We start from the raw sequence: 25461 nt of genomic DNA on the forward strand, positions 1-25461 counted from the left end.
TGGGATAACGTAACTGAAGTCTACTTTATAGACGCAACTCCTGACTTAAACAAGGTGCTCAGCAAATGCTGGTTCCCTTCTCTGGACTCTACCACCATCATATTTTATTATCAATAATAAAAAATCCCTTATTCAACAATGACATAAAATTAATACCCCTGTCACAGTATTTTGCCTACTTATGTCTGACAATAACATTATGTCACAAGACAATGCTCTATTATGTTAATCTTTATAAAAATAGTTCTCAAGATTAAAGACTTTTCCAGATCTACAGAAACAGAAATTTTATCTAAGAATTACTGAAGAACCTTTCCTGAAGCCCACTCTTCAAAGGTTAGACTGGACTATAAAACATAAAACGATACTCGTGAAGAGTGTGCTGCTTTAGTTCAAGTAGGTATGGGAGACTAAAGGAGCAGCTCCTGTCTGGAGGCGACGTGAGAAGGCAGAGGGCGACAGGAGCTGGTTGCGTGGACTCAGGAAACCCCAGGGGGAAAGGGAGAGTGTGCTGTCATATTACAGGGATTGCAACTGGGGTCACTTAACAGTATGTATAAATTTTTTATGAGAAATTAATTTAAGCTGTAAACTTTCACCTAAAGCACGCACACACAAAAAAATTACTGAAGAACAGTATCAATATTAACGAAAGATATACACTTACCAACTACTCTACAATTCTTTGTTATTATTTGGGGGATAGGCTTATCTGAAAGTCTAGCAATATTTCTAGCTATGATTAGAGTCTTGATCTTTAACACAGAGCGAAAGAAAATGACAACCTTGGTGAGGTCTAGTAATAAAGGAACCAGGGAACAATGCGGGAGCCCTTGTGGTGCAGTGGTTAAGACCTTGGCTCGGCTGGTAACCAAAAGGTAGGCAGTTCAAATCCGCTCCTTGGAAATCCTATGGGGCCGTTCTAATCTGTCCTATAGTGTCTTTACGAGTCACAATTAACTCAATGGCAATGGGATTTTGGGGGGGGGCGGGGGACATGATTTATAGAAATAAAGACAGTGACTCTGGTTAAAATATGTAAAATATCACCATGAAATAAAATTGTGCAAGAGGATTCCATTATTTCCAAAGACAATTTTGCATTTTAGTAGCCCTTCACTGTAGGAAGAGTTCCTATTAAAAACCGTAAATAATTAAGTGAGAAATACCAAATAGAAACTAATTTTCTAAGTCTCCTTATCAGGAATAATGATAAAACTAACATTTGAAATGCGTTTTATACTGTGCCTAACGCCTGCATGTACACTTCCTCGTTTGCATCTGACTTCCACTCTATGCAGGCATCTCCACTGCCATTTTACAGATGTGGAAACTCGAGAAGCTCTGAGAAGGGAGAAGGCCGAGTGTGGCAATAGAGCCCCCACTACTACTGACTGTGTCATTTTTCTGGGCCTCAGTGTCCTCATCTTTACTGCTATCTACCTCCTGGGATTATTCTGAGGGTTAAATGTTTATAAAAGCACCCTGGACACCATAAAGCAATACTCCAAAATTGATTGCTATCATTTTAAACCTAAACACCTGAATATGTTTTTTTTAATACAGTGAAGTTCTGTTATTTAGAACACAGAAATGAAAAAGGTGTCAAACACAAAAGATTTTGGAGTCCATATCTATGGCGTTACTACCCACGCCCCCAAGAGGTGGTGGTATTCCTAATTGTGCCACACTCAGAAAACCCCATATAGATAGACTACAACCCTTGATTGCAGGTAGTAAAGAGAGGTGTGTAGAATATAACCCTTGATTTGAGGTGGTGAACAGCAGCATGTAGAATACGTCATTTGATTAGAGGTGGTGAACGGTAGCATGTAGAATGACACTTGATTACAGGTGATGAACGGCAGCATATAGAAAACATCATTTGATTAGACGTAGTGAACAGCAGCATGTAGAATACGACACTTGATTAGAGATGGTGAACAGCAGCATGTAGAATACGACACTTGATTAGAGGTGGTGAACAGTAGCATGTAGAATATGACACTTGATTACAGGTGATGAATGGCAGCATATAGAAAACATCATTTGATTAGAGGTAGTGAACAGCAGCAAGTAGAATACGACACTTGATTAGAAATGGTGAACAGTAGCATGTAGAACACAACATTTGATTAGAGGTAGTGAACAGCAGCATGTAAAATACGTCCTTTGATTAGAGGTAGTGAACGGCAGCATGTAGAATACGTCCTTTGATTAGAGGTAATGAATGGTAGCATGTAGAATACAACATTTGATTAGGGGTTGTGAACAGTAGCATGCAGAATACGTCATTTGATTAGAGGCAGTGAACGGTAGTATTTGGAATACAACATTTGATTAGAGGTAACGAGTGGTAGCATGTAGAAAATGTCCTTTGATTAGAGGTAGTGAACAGTTGCATGTAGAATATGTTCTTTGATTAGAGATAGTAAATGGTAGCATATAGAATATATCATTTGATTAGAGGTAAGGAACGGCAGCATGTAGAAAATGTCCTTCGATTAGAGGTAGTGAATGGTGGCATATAGAATACATCATTTGGTTAGAAGTAGTGAACGGTAGCATGTAGTAATATGACACTTGATTAGAGGTAGTGAATGGTAGCTTATAGAATACATCTTTTGATTACAGGCAGTGAATGGTAGTATTTGGAATACAACATTTGATTACAGACAGTGAATGGTAGCACGTAGAAAACATCCTTTGATTAGAGGTAATGAACGGTAGCATGTAGAACATGACATTTGATTAGAGGTAGTGAACAGTGGTATGTAAAATCTGACATTTGGTTAGAGGTAGTGTACAGTGGCCAACAGAGGACAGAAATGCCAACTGACCACTGGTGGTGGACTCAAAAGACAGATCCATGAAAAAGCAAAGAGAAGAAGTAAAAAAAAGAACAAAATAGTTGAGAATCATATTATATGCAGACAAAAATTAAAATATCTCGATTGTTCAAAAAGATTTCACCAAAGTACAGGTTATATACTAATTCTTATTTGGCAATAATGGATTAGAGTTTTCAAAGAAATTAGAAAGATGTTCAGAATATTTTAAGAAAGTATGTAATAAATATACATATACTTTTTAATTTCCAGGATAAATAGATAAAATTAAAGGTGCTTAAAGGAACAGTAAAGTTCCATCTATCTGGAAACTGCTGAAACGCAACACCAATGTTTCAAAGATGCTGGATAAATCAGGTGCCACTCTAGTCTAACGGCACGCCAGCTGTGACGCATGCCTGCGAGCACACAAATTCCACCTGCATGGTGTGGAACAGTTCACAAAGTTCTCCAGAATTATAGTACACAGAAAACAAGAGTATATTTTCTTAAGAGAAAATTAATTTCCAATGAGACCAAAACAAAGGAATAAATGGGCTTTATAAAAATTATCCCAGGTGCAAATCAAAAATCAAAAATAGATTAACTTTATCTTAAAGAAATATGAAGGAAAAACTAATCACTAAAAACTTCATGGAGTTCTGTGGTGAGAAAAATCCTTCTTAGAGTATTGACAATAACAGATACTAGCATTCACAAAGGCTTTATGGTTTACAAAAATACATTCAAATTCCATCTTACTGCATTAAATTCCACAGCTGTTTTGTGGGTAGACAACTAAACCTTCAAGCTCTTGTCTCTCGTGGTTTTTGCCTTATTAACTTTTACATTATCATTTCCTGGTACTCCTCTGTTTATACCCTAGGCTCCAGGTAAAACAAACTTTCTGGTTCCTGAAATTGTTCTCACTTTTCCATATCTGCTCATAACCTTGAGTTTCTCTCTGGACACTTACCAAAAAAAAAAAAAAAAAAAAATTTTTTTTTTTTTTTTTTTTAAAGCTCAGGCCAAATTCTACCTACTTCATAAAGTCTTTCCTGAGATACTGTCACCTACCCTCCTCCACAAGGAGTCCTGATGATGCAGTGGTTAAGTGCTCGGCTACTAACTGAAAGGTTGGAGCTTAGAACCCACCAGCAGCTCTGTGGGAGAAAGACCAGGCATTCTGCTCCCATAAAGATTACAGCCTAGAAAACCATATGAGGCAGTTCTACTTTGTCATGTAGGGTCGAATGAGTCAGAGTCGACTCAAAGACACACAACAGCAACATCCCAACTCCAGCACAAACAGGCTCTTCCTGTTAAGAATTATGACATTTTATTGCTGAGGTTCTTGCCACACTTAATCTACTTATCTTCCAGTCATCTGAAGTGGGTAGCATTGTTGTTATGGTCAGTCGTCTGTTCTCACTCACAGCCACTTCATGTATAACAGAACAAAATGTTGCCCTGTCCTGTGCCATCTTCATGATCGTTAGTATGTTTGGGCCCAGCGCTGCAGCTCCTGTGTCAGTCTATCTCATTGAGGGTTTCCCTTGTTTGCACTGACCCTTTACCAGGGTAACATTAACAGAACCAAACCAGTTGATGTGAAGTTGATTCTAACTCATGGCAACCCCATGTGTGTCAGAGTAGAATTGCACTCCACTGGGCTTTCAATGGCTGTGACCTTTCAGAAGTAGATCACCAGGCATGTCTGGGTGGATTGTTTAACCGTTTGCATAACCCAGCGGTAGTGGTGTTGTTGTTGTTAGGTGCGCTTGAGTTGTTTCTGAATCGTGATATGTTAAGAGAATGCTGGAGTCAAAGAGGGGAGTGTATACCAGTTCTGTGGCTCACTGAATCTATGGCTGGCCAAGATAATAACCCCTCAGAGCCTCAGATTCTTGCTCTGGGAATGGGAATAATCATAACTGACTTTACGTGTTTGTGCCTATATAAAACGTAGAGCACAGAATGAACCAATCAATCAATAAATGAATGCTTTCTGCCTAATGCCTCTCATCCTCAGGAAAAAAAAAAAAAAAACCCTGTGGTATAACCAACATTCAAAATTGTCTTAACTTTCCAGACCCTCCCCGCCTCTCTGCACTGACTCCGATCTACCCGAAGGCCAAGATGCCTGATTCTCTAAATTAATTGTCCATTAATTACGGTCATTAGTTTAAGTTACAAGTGGAAAGCACCAGCTATAACCTAGGCAGAAACGTGGAAACTCACATTCCTATACGTACAAGAGTACATACATACAGGTATTAAACATAAAAGTAAACCTGCTTCTATGCCTCCTAACAGGCGGCTCCACATTTAGATATTAGAACCTATGAACACCCACAAAACCGTACATCCATGTATACTGCTAAATTTAAGAAAGCAAGCCATCCTTAGGATAGCATTTTTTAAATTACAGCCAATTATTCCTCTAAACCCTCCAAAAAACAAACCATTGCCGTCAAATTGATTTCGACTCATAGTGACCCTATAGGACAGGGCAGAACTGCTCCTTAGGGTTTCCATGGAATAACTGGTGGATTCAAACTGCCAAGCTTTTGGTTAGCAGCCAAACTCTTAACCACTACACCACCAGGGTTTAATAAGACTCAGATTTCAAAATTTCACCAGAGAACATGAAACTCTAACTCAAGCATTTTTCCCAACAATGCAGATTAGTACTGGGTAATAATTCAAGAAGCTGAAAATGAATCTCAGGATGGGTGCTTCTTCTCACCAGATGACTAATACAAGATAATCAAGAGCAAAGGAAGGGTCAGAGGAAATTTTCATGAGCTAAAAGGCAAAAAAAAAAAAAAAAGAATCTCTCTCTAAAGTTGTATTATTACTTATAATTTTCACAATAACTCTTGTTTTTAAATATGCTTCATTACTTATCCTTACGTAAAAACAAAAGGAGAAAGAAAAAAAAAATAAGCATTTCTCACTCCAACAGTGGCAGGACAGCTAGCGGCGAAGGTCATGCCGCGTTCACATTCACACACACACGCCGTGCTGAGAGAGTATGTTTGTACCTAATAAAGAACATCTATAGTTCGGAGTTGGAAAATTACAAGGTTACATCTGGCAGTGCCTGGGGGGACAGAGGCCATATTTATCACTGGCCTTGTATCATTGACCCAAACCAAAAACCCAAACCTGCTGCTGTCGAGTCGATTCCAACTCATAGCGACCCCATAGGACAGGGTAGAGCTGCCCACAGGGTTTCCAAGGAGCGCCTGGTGCATTCAAACTGCTGAGCTTTTGGTTAGCAGCCGAACTCTAACTACTACGCCACCAGGGTTTCCATATCATTAGCATCTGCCCCAAAATCTAGCATATTGATGCCAGTTAATACATATTTGTTGATTGAACTGACATCCCAATTAAGGCTGCAAAGTCACCAGCATAATTACCTGCATTTTATTGTAATTTCAGAACCATCCAGTAAATAAAGGAGGAACAATAAGCATCCCTTATGACTGGAGAGCAACTGCATAATAATTTTGAAATAGCTGAACATTCTGTACCTTGTACTAGAATGAGGCAACGTCCCCTCAGAGCAACTATAAGCAAAGCCAGTCGTAAGGCCGGAACATCCAGCTAGGGTCTTCACTTGTAACAGCCACCTTAGCAGATTACATTATAGCACCACAAGGGGAAATACTGTTAACATGATTAATTAGTAAGGGGTTTCCTGCATGAAAATATTTCCTCCTCTTAAAAGGGGCCACCTATTGGGTTTGTAAATTAGCAGTATTTAAGAAAAGACAAACAATGTACTTGGGGTAGGCTGCATGTTTATCCAAAAACAGCCATCCAAAAACAAACTCAAGAGTTTAATTACGGGAAGCTAATGCAGTTCCCTATGAGGTTTCAGATAATTGTTTATTTTACTATGTAAACACGAGTAGGAAAGAATATAAGGATATTCAGTGGGAAAGTTTACTGTTAATTACTGTTATGCTAGTGGAAATCTACTGAAATATTTAAAATCATATAGGTTACTGGAGTTGATCTTAATTTTCTGGATGCCCGACACAGTTAAAATCCTGTCTTTAACAGCAGTCAATTTCTGCAACCTTATGTCATCATTAATTACATAGCAACTCTGCTAATCGTTTATCCTAGGTTCAAATTTCTCCGAACATTACACAAGAATTTTTTATGTTCCATGTTAGCTTGTTAGAACAACTCAATAAAACCACAGCAATTGAAAGTATTATTTTCCCACATACTAAGATGTCTAATAAAACGTGTCACTTGAAACTCAATTTTCTGTGCCCTGCTGGTTCAGTTCTTCACAGAACTTATCCAAAATGTCTAGGTGACAGGGGGTTCCATGAATGGAGAGATTTCTCACAAGTTGCCACACTGAAGAAATAATGTTAGGATTACTCCTTTCAAGTTTAACCACAATGATGTTCCTTTGCTTTTCCCTTCCTCAGGGTTAAATCTACTACAGCATACATTTAAATGCACAATGATCTCACATTAATTCCAGATTAATTTAGGAATAAAACCACTTTACAATTTTTGAAGAAATTTCAGAATTGGTCAATGTCCCATCTCTGAATATCCTTCCTGCATGGTATGCTTCCGGCCAACTACTTCCTACACAGCATTCACACGTGTGCGTACCCCACAGTAATCCTGTTCTACGGCCCTTCAATCAGCTACTGGATTTAAATATCCGTGCTGCACTGCCTACAGAACGGAAACCAGTCAATGTATGTATCTTGATAATTGTGTTTCTTACACATTCAAAAAATGTTAAAGCTGGAAGGGATATGAATGCTCACTCAACTTCCTCATCCTACTAACTAAAAGAAAGAAAAGGAAAAAAAAGCTGAGTCACAGAAGGGTTGACTTACGCATGGTCACAAAGCTACTTGGCATCAGGACGAAATCAAGACTCTTTCCTGTGACATAACTCGAGTAACCTATGTCAACTTTACCATGCCATGCCCTGACAGCCTGGAGAAACACAAAGAGATTCACCAACAACATCCTGAGGGCAACAGCAAAGTGGTGGAGATGCTAATTACCATTAATAACAAAGTAAGCCCTTCTATCAGTCAAAAGGCACTATCCACTGAGAAAACGTCTTGGTAATACCGCATGTGCTGGGTGGACTTCGGACAAAGAAGGGTCTTTGTTTTCAACTAACACCAGATTTGGGATTCACTTACATGCTGTTAGGAGCTCTGGTGGTGCAGTGGTTAAAGTACTCGGCGGTGTGAACCTACCAGCTACTCCTTGGGACAAAGACGTGTCAGTCTGCTTCCGTAAAGTTTACAGCCTTGGAAACCCTATGGGGCAGTTCTACTCTGTCCTTTAGGGTCACTTTGAGTCAGAACTGACTCAGTGGCAGTGGGTTACAAGGTTGGTTGCTCACCGCCACCGTAACACCTAGTCACTGGAACCTACCTCCTTGGCCATGTCTGTGTACTTCTGCTTTTCCTTTGGCTCAAGAACAGCCCACCAATCAGCTAGTATTTTGGTAGCACCTCGGTTATCAAGCCTGGGGTGTTCCTGACGTACAAGGGAGCGATGGCGTTTGCAGAACAGGAGAAATGCGTTCATTGGCCTCCGAGCTCGCCGTTCTGGTGATTCATCATCTTCAGCCTCACCAACATCCTGCTCTAGGACATCAGCCCCGAGGTGAACCTATTAACAACCAAAGCAAGAGCCAGGTGTTTAACACACCTTGGGTAATTCTGCTTTAACAACTAGTCTTGGTTTACAAATTGTTTAGCTCCATTTAAAAACTTATAAAGCAAAAATTAAAAATAAAAAATTTATTTTCAACCACTTACAGTGGCTGGTAAATAACTTATGATGTATCCTTCTGCTTAGTTTCTATAGCAACATGTGTATGTCTATTACGGCGTATATTACATTGTCTTATAATTGCTGACATTTTTCAGCTCTCATTCAACAGCGAGCTCTTTGAGGACAAAAGTTCTTTTATTCACTATTGCCACCACAGTGTCTAGCTCAATGTCTGACACAGTATTAGTGCTTAACTGTCGACTGAATGAATAAAACCAGTCATCCTGGGTTTATTAATACAGATTCTCAATATTAATAACAATATCGATATCAAATACCCAAATATTAGTTCTGTCTTTCTCCTATTCAGACGTACTTTTCTACAACTAATAATACAAAATGTTTAACATAAAAGTAGTTAATGGAAAGCTAATATAAACTCCTCTATTTTTGCACACATTAAAAGTGGAGCCCCTACTGTAAAAATCAAAATACACAGTTAACATGATCACTTGAAAGAAGAATTACATTCTGAACTTACAAGCTTGTAAATATTAAACTTTGCTGTCTAGGGAAGTACTACAATGACGGAATGAACTCACCAGGCTTTAACCTTCACCAACAATTTTGAATCCTCCCTTTTCCTGAACACTTCATTCAATCAGTCGTCACGGTCTGCTGACGTCTGCAAAGCTGTGCCTCTGTCCACCCCACCTATTAATTCTAATCGCCACTGCCGAAATCCCACTCTGGCCTGTGGCCTCGCTGTCCTGCTTCCATCTCCTCTACAACACTGCCGAGATCCCACTCTGGCCTGTGGCCTCGCTGTCCTGCTTCCATCTCCTCTACAACACTGCCGAAATCCCACTCTGGTCTGTGGCCTCGCGGTCCTGCTTCCATCTCCTCCACAACACTGCCGAAATCCCACTCTGGCCTGTGGCCTCGCTGTCCTGCTTCCATCTCCTCTACAACACTGCCGAGATCCCACTCTGGCCTGTGGCCTCGCTGTCCTGCTTCCATCTCCTCCACAACACTGCCGAGATCCCACTCTGGCCTGTGGCCTCGCGGTCCTGCTTCCATCTCCTCTACAACACTGCCGAGATCCCACTCTGGCCTGTGGCCTCGCTGTCCTGCTTCCATCTCCTCTACAACACTGCCGAAATCCCACTCTGGCCTGTGGCCTCGCTGTCCTGCTTCCATCTCCTCTACAACACTGCCGAGATCCCACTCTGGCCTGTGGCCTCGCTGTCCTGCTTCCATCTCCTCTACAACACTGCCGAGATCCCACTCTGGCCTGTGGCCTCGCTGTCCTGCTTCCATCTCCTCTACAACACTGCCGAGATCCCACTCTGGCCTGTGGCCTCGCTGTCCTGCTTCCATCTCCTCCACAACACTGCCGAAATCCCACTCTGGCCTGTGGCCTCGCTGTCCTGCTTCCATCTCCTCCACAACACTGCCGAGATCCCACTCTGGCCTGTGGCCTCGCTGTCCTGCTTCCATCTCCTCCACTACACTGCCGAAATCCCACTCTGGCCTGTGGCCTCGCTGTCCTGCTTCCATCTCCTCCACAACACTGCCGAAATCCCACTCTGGCCTGTGGCCTCGCTGTCCTGCTTCCATCTCCTCCACAACACTGCCGAAATCCCACTCTGGCCTGTGGCCTCGCTGTCCTGCTTCCATCTCCTCCACAACACTGCCGAGATCCCACTCTGGCCTGTGGCCTCGCTGTCCTGCTTCCATCTCCTCTACAACACTGCCGAAATCCCACTCTGGCCTGTGGCCTCGCTGTCCTGCTTCCATCTCCTCTACAACACTGCCGAGATCCCACTCTGGCCTGTGGCCTCGCTGTCCTGCTTCCATCTCCTCCACAACACTGCCGAAATCCCACTCTGGCCTGTGGCCTCGCTGTCCTGCTTCCATCTCCTCCACAACACTGCCGAGATCCCACTCTGGCCTGTGGCCTCGCTGTCCTGCTTCCATCTCCTCTACAACACTGCCGAGATCCCACTCTGGCCTGTGGCCTCGCTGTCCTGCTTCCATCTCCTCCACAACACTGCCGAGATCCCACTCTGGCCTGTGGCCTCGCTGTCCTGCTTCCATCTCCTCCACAACACTGCCGAGATCCCACTCTGGCCTGTGGCCTCGCTGTCCTGCTTCCATCTCCTCCACAACACTGCCGAGATCCCACTCTGGCCTGTGGCCTCGCTGTCCTGCTTCCATCTCCTCCACAACACTGCCGAGATCCCACTCTGGCCTGTGGCCTCGCTGTCCTGCTTCCATCTCCTCCACAACACTGCCGAGATCCCACTCTGGCCTGTGGCCTCGCTGTCCTGCTTCCATCTCCTCCACAACACTGCCGAGATCCCACTCTGGCCTGTGGCCTCGCTGTCCTGCTTCCATCTCCTCCACAACACTGCCGAGATCCCACTCTGGCCTGTGGCCTCGCTGTCCTGCTTCCATCTCCTCCACAACACTGCCGAGATCCCACTCTGGCCTGTGGCCTCGCTGTCCTGCTTCCATCTCCTCCACAACACTGCCGAGATCCCACTCTGGCCTGTGGCCTCGCTGTCCTGCTTCCATCTCCTCCACAACACTGCCGAGATCCCACTCTGGCCTGTGGCCTCGCTGTCCTGCTTCCATCTCCTCCACAACACTGCCGAGATCCCACTCTGGCCTGTGGCCTCGCTGTCCTGCTTCCATCTCCTCCACAACACTGCCGAGATCCCACTCTGGCCTGTGGCCTCGCTGTCCTGCTTCCATCTCCTCCACAACACTGCCGAGATCCCACTCTGGCCTGTGGCCTCGCTGTCCTGCTTCCATCTCCTCCACAACACTGCCGAGATCCCACTCTGGCCTGTGGCCTCGCGGTCCTGCTTCCATCTCCTCCACAACACTGCCGAGATCCCACTCTGGCCTGTGGCCTCGCGGTCCTGCTTCCATCTCCTCCACAACACTGCCGAGATCCCACTCTGGCCTGTGGCCTCGCTGTCCTGCTTCCATCTCCTCCACAACACTGCCGAGATCCCACTCTGGCCTGTGGCCTCGCTGTCCTGCTTCCATCTCCTCCACAACACTGCCGAGATCCCACTCTGGCCTGTGGCCTCGCTGTCCTGCTTCCATCTCCTCCACAACACTGCCGAGATCCCACTCTGGCCTGTGGCCTCGCGGTCCTGCTTCCATCTCCTCCACAACACTGCCGAGATCCCACTCTGGCCTGTGGCCTCGCTGTCCTGCTTCCATCTCCTCTACAACACTGCCGAGATCCCACTCTGGCCTGTGGCCTCGCGGTCCTGCTTCCATCTCCTCCACAACACTGCCGAGATCCCACTCTGGCCTGTGGCCTCGCTGTCCTGCTTCCATCTCCTCCACAACACTGCCGAGATCCCACTCTGGCCTGTGGCCTCGCTGTCCTGCTTCCATCTCCTCCACAACACTGCCGAGATCCCACTCTGGCCTGTGGCCTCGCTGTCCTGCTTCCATCTCCTCCACAACACTGCCGAGATCCCACTCTGGCCTGTGGCCTCGCTGTCCTGCTTCCATCTCCTCCACAACACTGCCGAGATCCCACTCTGGCCTGTGGCCTCGCTGTCCTGCTTCCATCTCCTCTACAACACTGCCGAGATCCCACTCTGGCCTGTGGCCTCGCTGTCCTGCTTCCATCTCCTCTACAACACTGCCGAGATCCCACTCTGGCCTGTGGCCTCGTGGTCCTGCTTCCATCTCCTCCACAACACTCCCTGCACATGGCTGCCAGAATGCATTTCTGAAAGCACATTTCTGATCACAGGCTCTCAGAACGTTTTAGGGTTGTTAAATACCTTCTAAAGCTAAAATGTGATTCTATGATGCTTCTTGGGAACAATGCAAAGCATGAGTAGAAGCCCAGAGCACTTAGTAAAATCATTTCTTTAATTTCTAGTTTCAGAGTTAAAATCAAGAAGGCTGTTAGTCTGCATTACACAGTAGGGCAGTGGTTCTCACACTAGAGCGAGTGTCAGAATCCCTGAAGGGCTTGTTAAAACACAGATTGCTGGGCCCCCATCCCCAGAGCTTCTGATCCTATAAGGCCGAGTGGACCTTGAGAGTCTGCATTTCTAACAAGTTGGTGATTTTCTAGGAAGGTGACGCTGATGCTGCTAGTCTGAGGACCATACTTCGAAAATCACTTCTAGAAGGCAACCACGTTCTTTATATGGTGTTTACTGGGGCAGCTGGTAAAAAAAGATACTCTGTGACAAATCACTAGCTTAATCCATTGTGGCATTTTTTAAAGTCTTTTAAATTTAAATAAGTATTACAAATACATTTAATTAACCATTAATTATCTTAAAACACAAGCAATACAGAAAAATCTTCAAGGCATGGCTATCTGATTTGGAAATACATTAGGGATCACTACTAGAAAGGAAGACTACGTATTTATTTTCCTCATTATGAGTATAATCGTTAACAACGATGTGAAATTTCAAGAGGTAGTTACTGAGCATTCTGAAACTGACTCGGAAGCTAAGAAGGGAGTATTGAAAATAAAAAATTTATTATGTAGGTTGAAGAAGTAATTATATTTTCCCTTCTGAAAAGAAAAATTCTTTTAATCCTGTTACTAAATTGCAAAATTCAAACCAAGAGTTGGGATCAAGATGTAAGTAAGACCAGGTCCTGGCCCGGGAGTTCACTGTGTTGGGAGGGGGAAAAAGGCATGGAAGCAAGTAAATTAAGAAGCAGTGTGATGGCTGCAACAAGACACCTGTGAGACTATGAACTGGGTGAAGGGAAGCAGCACAGTGACGACCCCACAGAGAAGGTGCTGTCTGAGCTTCATTTTGACAGAGGAATCAGAACATGCCAAGGACTGAAATGGAGAAAATTGGCAATTGTCAGGGATTACGGCTCAGTGGTTTATTTGTACACCTGCAGGTAGTTCAACAGCACAGGTGTGTAAAACATGAGGACAGGAATCTGGGCGATGACACCGTAAAGGGAGGTAAGAACCACCTCATGAAGAATATGCCCTGCCACGTCAAAAATCACGCACTTAATCCTGTAAACCGGTGGTGTAATTGGTTATGAGCCAATTAAAAATGTTGGGGAGATTAACACAGACTGTCAATTTTTTATTTTGCTAAGCAAGGACATTAAATTTTAATAAGGAATCTAACACCTAATATTACAATTATTTCATTAAATTCATTCACCAGAAAGGTAAATAAATAAATACATGAATAAAGAACAAATAAGATAAACTAGACAAAGGTTCAAAGTCTATCCTAGCTGTTTAAGCAAGAAAGGAACGGGGATGAAGCAAGGCAACGGAAATGGAAATGGAGAAGTGGGAACAAAGGCGATATCTGTTTATGGGGTACGACCTGAAGTGAGTAGCATTTCCTGGATTTAAAGGTTGGAAGGGAGAGAGTGCTTCTAGCTTGGGAGGCAGATTCTTTCATACAAAACAGAACATTTTTTCTCAAAAAAGAGAAATTAGATCCGGTGAAGAGCAAAAAGATCAGTTCTGGGCAGGCTGACTATGAAGTGGATTTGGGGCATCTTGGAGTCCCTGGGTGGTGCAGACAGTTCATGCACTCAGCTGCTAACTCAAAGGCTGGAGGTTAGAGTCTGCTCAGAGGCCTGCTTTTTCAGAAAAATCAGCCACTGAAAACCATATGGAGCATGTTCTACTCTGACACACGTGAGGCTGCCAAGAGTTGAAATCGACTTGACAGCAACTGGTAGGGCACCTACTATGGACCAGACGTTGTTCCAGGTGATGTGGGCAGAACAGTGAGCACAAAGTCCCTGCCCTCATGAAAGAGAGGATGGGCACTGAGAACCCTTGGCTGCTCTGTTGAGAATAGACCATAGAGAGGCAAGGGAGAGGCAGGGAGGCAAGCAGGAAACAATAATCCACGCTAGAAATGGTGGTAGTCTGAATCAAGGTGGCAGTGGTGGAGGTGGCAGAAGGAGTCCTATTTTGAAGGTAGAGTTGACAGGTTTGCTGATGGATGTATGTGAGGCTTGAGTGAAAGAAAGAAGTGAAGTATGACTCTGAAGTTTCAGGTCTGACCAACTGGAATGTTAGAGTTGCCATTTACTATGAAAAGGAAGATGCAAGAAGATGAGAATTGGAGGAGATAATGAAAAGCTTAGTTTTTTTTTTTTTTTTAATTGTTGTAAAAATATAGATAACACAACATTTGCCAAATTCAATACTTTTCATGTGTACAATTCAGTGAGAACAATTATATTAATCATGTTGTGTAAACATCACCAAGTTTTCCATCACCAGGAATAAAAACTCACCGGAAAAGCTTAGTTTTGAACACATTAAAATTGAGGTTCCTGTTAGATATCTAAGTGCATATATTGAGTGTGTAGTCAGATACACAAATCTAGAGTTCAGGAGAAAGGTCCAGAATGGAGATATAAATTAAGATTAGGGGCCTAAAAGTGGAATGCTTTGTTAACTGAAAGAAAACAGGAAGGAAGACTTGGGAAGGCAGGAGTAGAACCAGGAGTGAGTGCTGTCATGGAACTATGAGACAGCCTCAAAAAACCAAGTGATCAACTGGTATAAATGTGTCATAAAAATCAAAATAAGTATTAACTTGGAAATTTCCTTGAATAAGAGGAGTGACATCCAAATCCTTGAGATAGGAAAGGAGGAGGAAAAGCTGGGTAGGCAGTATGGTAAGTCTGTATAGATGAGTACAGAAAGCTGTAGGAGTTCATTTCTGGTGGCCTCTGTCACCTCTGTGAAAGAGGAGAAAAGGTCACCAATGGGAGAGACTGGAGAGGGAATCCAGAGAGGATGTCTGAGACAGGTGGAGAAGGAGCCGACCAAGGAGAAAAGGTCACCAGTGAGACAGAACGGAGAGGGAATCCAGAGAGGATGTCTGAGACAGGTGGAGGAGCTGACCAAGGAGAAAAGGTCACCAGTGAGAGAGACCGAAGAGGGAATCCAGAGAGGATGTCTGAGACAGGTGGAGAAGGAGCTGACCAAGAAGAAAAGGTCACCAGTGAGACAGACGGGAGAGGGAATCCAGGGAGGATGTCTGAGACAGGTGGAGAAGGAGCTGACCAAATCACGGAAGACTGACACAGATAGTGAAAGGCCTGCAGAATATAAAAAACATACATTTGTAAAGTTTATATTCATTTATTCTTTCATTCAGCAAGTTATCTATGTGCCAGGCTCCACTCCAGGTTACAGAAAAAGAGGAGATGACAGAGAGGTAAGAAGGCTCTTGCTCTAGAGCTTATATTCAAGTCTAGAAAGACAGACATAAAGAAGTAAACAGCTAAATACACGGCAGTATTAAGTGCTCTGAAGGCAACCTTTTGACACGGAATGAGCTGGGTGTGGGGACATTTCAGAAATGGTTAGGGCCAGTCCCTTTGGGGGCCCTTGTGCTGAGACCTGAATGAGGAGGGGGAGCCAGCCAGGTGAAGACTTAGAGGAAAGTGTGACTTTCCAATGTCACAGGCTTGGTGGTGTGACTTTCTAAACAGAGTAAGCTGCTCAGGTGTGAAGTCAGTGCAGGGAACTTGAAAGACTGATCCACCATAGAGGCTTGAAGGGTGAGGGGAGCCAGATGCTAGCAAGACCAGAGAGATGAAGACTAAGAGCGGTTCTGAGACTGCCCATGGTGGCAGGGCTAGGCTAGAAGCAAAGGAAGAGCTCAGAGAATCAAGAAGGTGGATGTCAGGCGAGCACACCAAATTTTATGAATACCTCCCTCTCCACAATATTTGAATATTACTCAAAAATCATTAATTGGCAGAAATCCTATTTAAGAAGGCCCTATATTTTAGTCTAAGCTATTAAGGGGGTTAGATAGTTGAAGAATAATCAATAATTAGAACTAAAATGTAAATTAAGTAGTTAAATAGGATTCAAATCATAGACATTAAAAAAGTCTCTCTCCTCCCAAGAGTTTTAAACCGGTTTGTTCTGGCTCGAGCCCCTGCTGAGAGCCTGCGTTTCTAACAAGTTCCGAGGTAATACTAATGTTGCTGGTTAGGCCCCAATTTGAGAACCACTGCGCTCCTTGGAAACTCTATGGGGCAGTTCTACTCTGTCCTACAGGATCGCTATGAGTCGGAATCGACTCGACGGCAGTGGGTTTTTTTTAGTAGAGCAGTCGGAATCGACTCCATGGCAGTGGGTTAGTAGGGGCTGCAGGGTTTTGGAGCTACGGCTGCTAGCCCAAAGGTCAGCAGTTTGAATCCACCAGGTGCTCCTTGGAAACCCTATGGGGCAGTTCTATTCTGTCCCATAGGGTCGCTATAAGTCGGAACTGACTCGACAGCAACGGCTTGGTAGAGCAGTTGTTTTCTCAAAATTTTTTACATATAAGAATCACCCGGAGATCTTGTTAAACTGTAGATTCTGATTCAGTATATCTGGGGTGGAAATAAACGTTCTCAGCAGGGGTTTGAACCAGAAGGAACCCATGTGAAGCCTACTCTTACCATACACGTTCACTGCACTGTCTAATATATCCTAAGTACATGAACAAACTTTCACATTCTGTCATAAATGGAAGGATTACCTTTTCAATATCCTCCTCTTCGTCTTCCTCTTCCTCCTCTTCTGAAAAATCAAGAAGTTTCTTTGCTAGCAACGGATGCCACTGCAGACACTTCCGTTTGGGTCGTTTTCCAGCCCCTTCTCCTTCTACTGAATGATCTTTATTTCTATTACTGCCTTTCATTACTGTGACCTGTGGACGGAAAAAAAAAAAGGAGAAGCAGAAATCAAAGCAAATTTGATTAAAATTAGTTTACTTAGCTCCCTTACCTTTAATTGGATTATAGTTTTAATGACTAAACTATCTACGAGCTCAGACATTTACCGGAGTCAGTGAGAGTCTTAAGTACATAATCAAGCATTCATTTTAGCAGGCTAAACTGAGCAAAATAAAATTTGCCTTTTATTAAATCTACTTCCTTACACTTTGTAACAACACCAGAACTTAAAACCCAAATAAAGCTTTAGGATAATTACAAGTTACCTTCATGTGTGCATATTTACTCAGGACAGTTTTTCTCAAGTTTTCCACCAGAGAAGTGTGGAAAACGCTTCCCAAGGGTGCAGGTGCTGACAGGAGGGGCTTCCACATGTAAAACAGGAAGTGGCTCCTATTTTACCTTAATAACTTACATTAATTTTGTATCCCACGCTATGACAAATACATGCCCGTAACATTACTAAAATTAATAATTTGTAAGAATCGATGTTCTGGGTTTAAAATAAAGCTATACGATGACACACACTTTTTTCAAGTCAGCTGTGTGCGTCCTGCAAGGACTCACTGAAGCAGCACACTGGAGGTTACCTGGACGAGTCAGCCGCTCTGTGACACAACGGATCACAAACACCTACATGTCTCCCACTCCACATGTGTAACAATCTGGTAAAATAATTTGCTCTCTGGAAATTTTTTTTTTACCTCTAATGGGTGACTGGCTGAAATAGTCAAGCCATCACCAGGTCATGCATACGCATGTGACACAATCTTTAGAAGCCCAAAATTCTAAATAACTTTTAATGACATAAAAAAAAGAGTTCTTCTTGATCACAAAATCAACACCTTTCTGTATTATAAAAGTGAAAATGGCCCAGAAGGTTATAAACTAAAAAGAGGTTTTCATCTTCATCATGCCCAGCCCCACAGCACGAAGGGAACCACAAACTGCAGTTTCTTACATGTTTTCTTGGCAACTTTTTTGATTCATTTCTCATTCATTCATTCAGTTGAAGCACCATTAATATATAAATTACTGTTTATACATACTCATGTGAAAATTCAAGCACTACAGCTAAATACCATCAATTTCCAGGTACATGAACACCGAAGCAATGACAAACACAAACACGGCTGCTGAAATTGCTGGGTAGTGGCCTCTTGGTCAGCGTATGTGTGCACTGTTCCAAGTGCTGGCACAGTCTATACCCCCATGTAGCTGAGGCTGGGGTCCCTAAACACGTGCTGTCAAGAATCGTCCAGTTCTCAAGTCTTTGAAACAATATGCCTTAGGCAAATTTATCCATCTACCTTAACTGTTTCTGGATTTTGGGTCATGCTTAGGTCTTCCTCACTCCAAAATTAAAAAAACTCACTAATATTTTCTCCTATGATTTAATTTTAAAAATTAAATATTTTGTAAATCTGGAATGCATTCTCATGAAAGGAGTAATGCATGGATCTAGCTTATTCTTCTTTTCCAAATAGCTAACCAACTGTCCCAATATCATTTATTAAATAACCCAGCTTTCTTCCATTGCTTTGAAATTCCGCTTTTATCCTACACTAACATATCATATATGTATAAGTCTATACCTGGATTCTGTTCTGCTAATAATTTTCCCTCTTGACCATATCAAAGGTCTCAGGAATTATTTCATTCTGCACCTTCTAAAAAATATACAAGCATATCTGTACACATAGCCCTTAAAATACTTTTTAAGTTGCATATATCGTGTTCTTCTCTCTAGGACACTATGTAACATTAAAAATATGAACGTATCACAATTTACTCAATCATCTCACTATTAACGAATGTTTGGATTCCTTCTTGCTCTGCAATTAAAATTTCCATTTTAATAAAATCTTCCTTTCGATAAAAATCATCATTAATGTATTAAAAGCTGTATCTAATCAAAAAAGGAAGAAAGAAGAGAAAAAAAAGGAAGAAAAGCAAAACATGTTCCTGTGGATTTCTTAGCAAGAAACCTCTGCCGAATATCTGAAGCAATTACATGACTTGTGTGGCTGCCTCGGAGTACAAGAAGTTGCTGAAAACTGTAAACAGAATTAGGTATCTGGTGTGCTCTTAATAAAAGTACAGAGATTTCCTTTGAACTGATAGACCATTTGACAATTGCCATTCTATCTACAAACAAAACCTGGCACCAAAAAAAAAATTAACTGTTGCCATGAAGTCGATTCCGACCCATAGCGACCCTACAGGACAGAGCATAACTGCCCCACAGGGTTTGCAAGGAGCGCCTGGCAGATTCGAACTGCTGATCTTTTGGTTAGCAGCTGTAGCTCTTAACCACTATGCCACCAGGGCTTCCAAACGTAGCACATGTATCCCAGTTTCCAAAAATACCATTGCTGTACATAGAAGAGGAAATGGATATTTTCATGGCTTATTAATCACTTCAGGATGAGTGACTTGAGTGGTAATTAAACCCATATTGGAGGCCCAATATTTTACAGTAACACATTTTTTTAAGAGTAAAAGAAATCAATAGGAAACTACAAGTCAGGCAGCTGTTATTAACTGGAGGAGGGCAAGGTGATAGCCAGTGCCCAGAGGAAAATACATCGTCTAGGCCCAAACAGTTTGACTATACTATTTAATTATGTGTGAATGTGTTTGTATACATGTATAATTGCGTATACATGTATCATTTCAATGTTCAAACAAAAACAGACTATCAAGAACCAAATTAATGGGTAGTGTATATGGCTTTTGGGTCCCACATAATTATGCTCACACCTGACTGCTATAATTCTTTCCATGGAGCCAACATGCCACTGCAAATACTGGCAAAATTAATCTCCTCCCCTGAAAGACACTGGAAAGACTTTGTATTGCTAAGGCATTTACCGTGCCTGCTTCCTCTTCTATTACAATTATCTGTGCACATCCTACACCTCCCTCCCTAGGTCCTCTCCCTGATGGCCCAGACCTTCTCCCTCCCTAGGTCCTCTCCCTGATGGCCCAAACCTTCTCCCTCCCTAGGTCCTCTCCCTGATGGCCCAAACCTTCTCCCTCCCTAGGTCCTCTCCCTGATCGCCCAGACCTTCTCCCTCCCTAGGTCCTCTCCTTGATGGCCCAGACCTTCTCCCTCCCTAGGTCCTCTCCCTGATGGCCCAAACCTTCTCCCTCCCTAGGTCCTCTCCCTGATGGCCCAAACCTTCTCCCTCCCTAGGTCCTCTCCCTGATCACCCAAACCTTCTCCCTCCCTAGGTCCTCTCCTTGATGGCCCAAACCTTCTCCCTCCCTAGGTCCTCTCCCTGATGGCCCAAACCTTCTCCCTCCCTAGGTCCTCTCCCTGATGGCCCAAACCTTCTCCCTCCCTAGGTCCTCTCCCTGATGGCCCAAACCTTCTTCCTCCCTAGGTCATCTCCTTGATGGCCCAAACCTTCTCCCTCCCTAGGTCCTCTCCTTGATGGCCCAAACCTTCCCCCTCCCTAGGTCATCTCCTTGATGGCCCAAACCTTCTCCCTCCCTAGGTCCTCTCCTTGATGGCCCAAACCTTCTCCCTCCCTAGGTCCTCTCCTTGATGGCCCAAACCTTCTCCCTCCCTAGGTCCTCTCCTTGATGGCCCAAACCTTCTCCCTCCCTAGGTCCTCTCCTTGATGGCCCCAACCTTCTCCCTCCCTAGGTCCTCTCCTTGATGGCCCCAACCTTCTCCCTCCCTAGGTCCTCTCCTTGATGGCCCAAACCTTCTATTTTTATATGCTCAGAACATCCTGGCACACCAGAGCATCAAGATCACAACCAGCCACAGGAACCTTCCCACTTAACTGTGGCCATGAGTCATAATTTTTGTACACTAGAGTGGTTCCCAAATCAACCACACCACCTCCCTTATCCCCTTGAATCCACATACTCTTTCCTGAGTGGAGAAAAGGGGGGCTAAAAATTACAGATAACTCTGATACACAGGCCGAGGCGGTATGTGGTACGTAAGAACCACCAGCCACATGGACTGGGGGGGAACTGAGTTTGATAACCCCTAGCACCATGCCTGGAATAAAGAAGGCAAAAAATATTTGTAGTGTGAATGAAACATGAATAAATGAATAAGTGAATTGGATACAGTACACCTTGGGCAAAAGAATCAAAAAAAGTATAATTAAGCTAATGCTACAAAATACCTCAAAGTATAAACTAAAAGTTTAATAACTTATATCTATCTGATTACCCTTAATTCTATACGGATACATATTTAAACCGTTGAAAGAAGTCAAAACAGTGGGAGGTAATGATGCCCTGATTATCATTCAGAAATAGTTAGAAAGCGAGAGAGAAGTATGAAGGAAAAGAGGACAAAAAAAGGAAAAGATGTGAGCAAAGAAAGCAGAATTTTGAGAGAAAACTCACTTATTTACACAAAAAAGAAAAACTGACAAAAGACCAATCTTGTAATTATTTTGGAACTAAAACCCCCACACATCTAAAGTTTACTTACTGTTCATTAATAAGAGCAAATTAAGCTAACAATCTACATATAATAAAAAAAGCAGCACATGGACATTATTTCAAAAAGGGTCATTATTCCATTCTGCATTAAGATTCTAGGAAAACTGTTGTTAGCTGCCATCCAGTCGACATGGACTCACAGCAACCCCGTGTACAAGAGAACAAAACACTGTCCAGTCCTGCACCACTCTCACCACCATTGTTGTGACTGAGCCCACCATTGTGGTCACTTTGTCAATCCGTCTCGTTGAGGGCCTTCCTGTTTTTCACTGATCTCCTGCTTTACCAAGCATGACGTACTTCTCCAGGGACTGGTCCCTCCTGATAATGTGTCCAAAGTATGTGAGACATAGTCTTGCCATCCTCGCTTCTAAGGAGCATTCTGGTTGTACTTCTTCCAAGACAGATTCGTTCGTGGTATATTCAATATTCTTCACCAACACCATAATTCAAATGCATCAATTCTCCTTCAGTCTTCCTCATTCACTGTCCAGCTTTCGAATGCGTATGAGGCAACTGAAAATACCATGGCTTCGGTCAGGCGCACCTTAGTCCTCAAAGTGACATCTGTTTTTTTAACACTTTAAAGAGGTCTTCTGCAGCAGATTTACCCAGTGCTAAAAAAAAAAAAAAATTTTTTTTTTTGTTTTTTTATATGTCATTTGATTTCTTGACTGCTGCTTCCATGGGTGTTGATTCTGGATCCAAGTAAAATGAAATATTGACAACTTCAATATTTTCAGTTTATCACAATGTTGCCTACTGGTCCAGGTGTAAAGGTTTTTGTTTTCCTTATGTTGAGGTGTAATCCACACTGAAGGCTGTGGTCTTTAATCTTCATCAGTGAAGCCCTCTCTCCTTTTAACAAGCAAAGTTCTCTCATCTGCATATTGCAGGTTGTTAATGAGTCTTCCTCCAATTCTGAGGCCGAGGTCTTCTTCATATAGTTCAGCTTCCCAGATTATTTGCTCAGTATACAAACTGAATAAATATGTTCCCTGACACATGCCTTTTCTGATTTTAAACCGCACTGTAGCCTCTTGTTCTATTTGAACAACTGCATCTTGGTCTAGGTACAGGTTCCGCATGAGCACAATTAAGTGTTCTGGAATTCCCATTCTTTGCAATGCTATCCGTATTTGTTATGAACTACGCAGTTGGACGCCTTTGTGTAGTCAATGAAACATCTTTCTGGTATTCTCTGTTTTCAGCCAAGATCCATCTGACATCAGTAATGATATCCCTCATTCCACCTTCTCTTCTGAATCCACCTTGGCGTTCTGGCAGTTTCCGGTATGTACTGATGTGATTGTTTTTTAATTATCTTCAGCAAAATCTTACTTGTATGTGATATTAACAGTACTGTTTGATAATTTCCTCATTCTGTTAGATCATCTTTCTTTGGAACAGGAACAAATACGGATCTCTTTCAGTTGTTTGGTCAGGTAGCTATCTTCCAAATTTCTTGGCATAGATGAGTGAGTGTTTCCAGTTGTTGAAAACATCTTGGTTGGTATTCTGTCAATTCCTGAAGCCTTGTTTTTTGCCAATGCCTTCAGTGCAGCTTGGACTTCTTCCTTCAGTACCCTCAGTTTTTGATCATATACTACACCTCCTGAAATGATTGAACATCCACCAATTCTTTTTGGTAGAGTGACTCGGTATATTCCTTCCATCTTCTTTTGATGATGCCTGCATTGTTCAACGTTTTGCCCATAGATTTCTAAAATATTGCCAACTTGAGGGTTAAATTTTTTCTTCAGTTCTTTCAGCTTAAGAAATGTTGAGTGTGTTCTTCCTGCTTGGTTTTCTAACTCCAGGTCTCTGCACATTTCATCTTAATACTTTACTTTGTCTTCTCGAGCCATCTTTTGAAATCTTCTGTTCAGCTCTTCTACTTCATCATTTCTTCTGTTTGCTTTAGCTGCTCTATGATCAAAAACAAGTTTCAGATTCTCTTCTGACATCCATTTTGGTCTTTTCTTTCTTTTTAATTACTTTTTGCTTTCTTCATGTATGATGTCCTTGATATCCCATAATTTGTCTGGTCTTCGGTCATTAGTGTTTGATGGGTCAAATCTATTCTTGAGATGGTCCCTAAATTCAGGTGGAATACACTCAAGGTTGTACTTTGGCTCTCATGGACTTGGGTTAATTTTCTTCAGCTTCAACTCGAACTTACATATGAGCAATTGATGATCTGTTCCGCAGTGAGCCCCTGGCCTTGTTCTGACTGATGATACTGAGTTCTCCATCATCTGTTTCCACAGATGTAGTTGATTTGATTCCTGTGTATTCCATCTGGTGAGCTCCACATTTGTGTTGTTGAAAAAATATATTTCCGATGAGTAACTCATTGTTCTTGCAGAATCCTATCCTGTGATATTTGGTGTCGTTTCCATCACCAAGGCCATATTTTCCAATCACTGATCCTTCTTCTTTGTTTTCAACGTTCACATTTCAATCACAAATAATTATCGATGTATCCTGATTACATGTTTGATCAATTTCAGATTACAGAGGTTGGTAAAAAAAAAAAAAAAAAATTGTCATTTTTGGCATTTGTGGTTGGCGAGTAAATCTGAATAATAATCACATTAACTTATCTTCCTTGTAGGTGTATGGATATTACCCTGTCACTGACAGTGTTGTGCTTCAGGATAGATCATGACGTTCTTTTTAACCAGCAGGGTCCACCATGGTGGACAGGTTTCAGTGGAGCTTCCGGACTGAGAGACTAGGAAGAAGGACTTGGCAATCTATTTCTGAAAAAAATTGGCCAGTGAAAATCTTATGGATAGTAGCAGAACACTCTGTACAGTGTTGGAAGATGAGCCCCTCAGGCTGGAAGGCACTCAAAATACGACTGGAGAAGAGCTGTCTCCTCAAAGTAGAATCAATTTTAATGATGTGGATGGGGTAAAGCTTTCAGGGCCTTCATTTGCTGATGTGGAATGACTCAAAACGAGAATAAACAGCTGCAAACATCCATCAATAATTGAAATTTGGAACGTACTAACTATGAAACAAGGAAAATTTGAAGTTGTCAAAAATGTAATGGAACACTTGAAGATCGACAGCCTAGGCGTTAGCTAGCTGAAATGGACTGGTGTTGGCCATTTTAAAATTGGACAATCACATGGTCTGCTATACCAGGAATGACAAACTGAAAAGGAATGGCACTGCATTCATGGTCAAAAAGAACATTTCAAGATCTATCCTAGAACTGGTACCAGGTAATTCGAATACAAGTAGACGCTGCATTTGGAAGATACAATGTCATCAAATAATGCCGCTGAAATTGTCAAATAACGGATGCTGAAGGTCCCTCTGCAAAATAATAAATGTTTGTTTATTCTATAAAAACAAACCAACCCATGTGTGCCCCTTTCTATGCCACGGTGAGTGACCCCAATTAGATATTCATTATACTGAACTTAATGTAAATCAACTTGTTGTTAAGTTAGGAAAGACTTCATTTAACTGTATTCTTTGAATGCACGATGCCATTCATGAGGACCTTTATTGAGGTTTAAACTCTTGGAGAAAGTTAGAGAAGAAAGAATTAGTAGTCAAAAGCAAACACAACATTTAACAACAACAAATGGACAGTGGAGTCTAACAG

The 25461-nt window shown here is 42.5% G+C and overlaps 1 protein-coding gene across 13 annotated transcripts in view; it reads right to left on the minus strand.

Annotated features, from left to right (window-relative positions):
* Positions 1–25461, minus strand: part of BBX (BBX high mobility group box domain containing) — a 294480-nt gene that overhangs the window by 88737 nt on the left and 180282 nt on the right. For 12 of the 13 annotated variants that reach the window (XM_064273018.1, XM_064273019.1, XM_064273023.1 and 9 more), the window contains 2 exons: positions 17165–17335; positions 8271–8510 (listed from right to left, as the gene is read on the minus strand). In XM_064273018.1, the coding sequence (XP_064129088.1) occupies positions 8271–8510; positions 17165–17326 (402 nt within the window). In that variant the 5' untranslated portion in view covers positions 17327–17335. The remainder of the gene's footprint in view (positions 1–8270; positions 8511–17164; positions 17336–25461) is intronic. The other variant, XM_064273026.1, reaches the window with a different exon arrangement.

Source organism: Loxodonta africana, chromosome 20 (genome assembly GCF_030014295.1).
Source record: "Loxodonta africana isolate mLoxAfr1 chromosome 20, mLoxAfr1.hap2, whole genome shotgun sequence".
Taxonomy (NCBI): domain Eukaryota; kingdom Metazoa; phylum Chordata; class Mammalia; order Proboscidea; family Elephantidae; genus Loxodonta; species Loxodonta africana.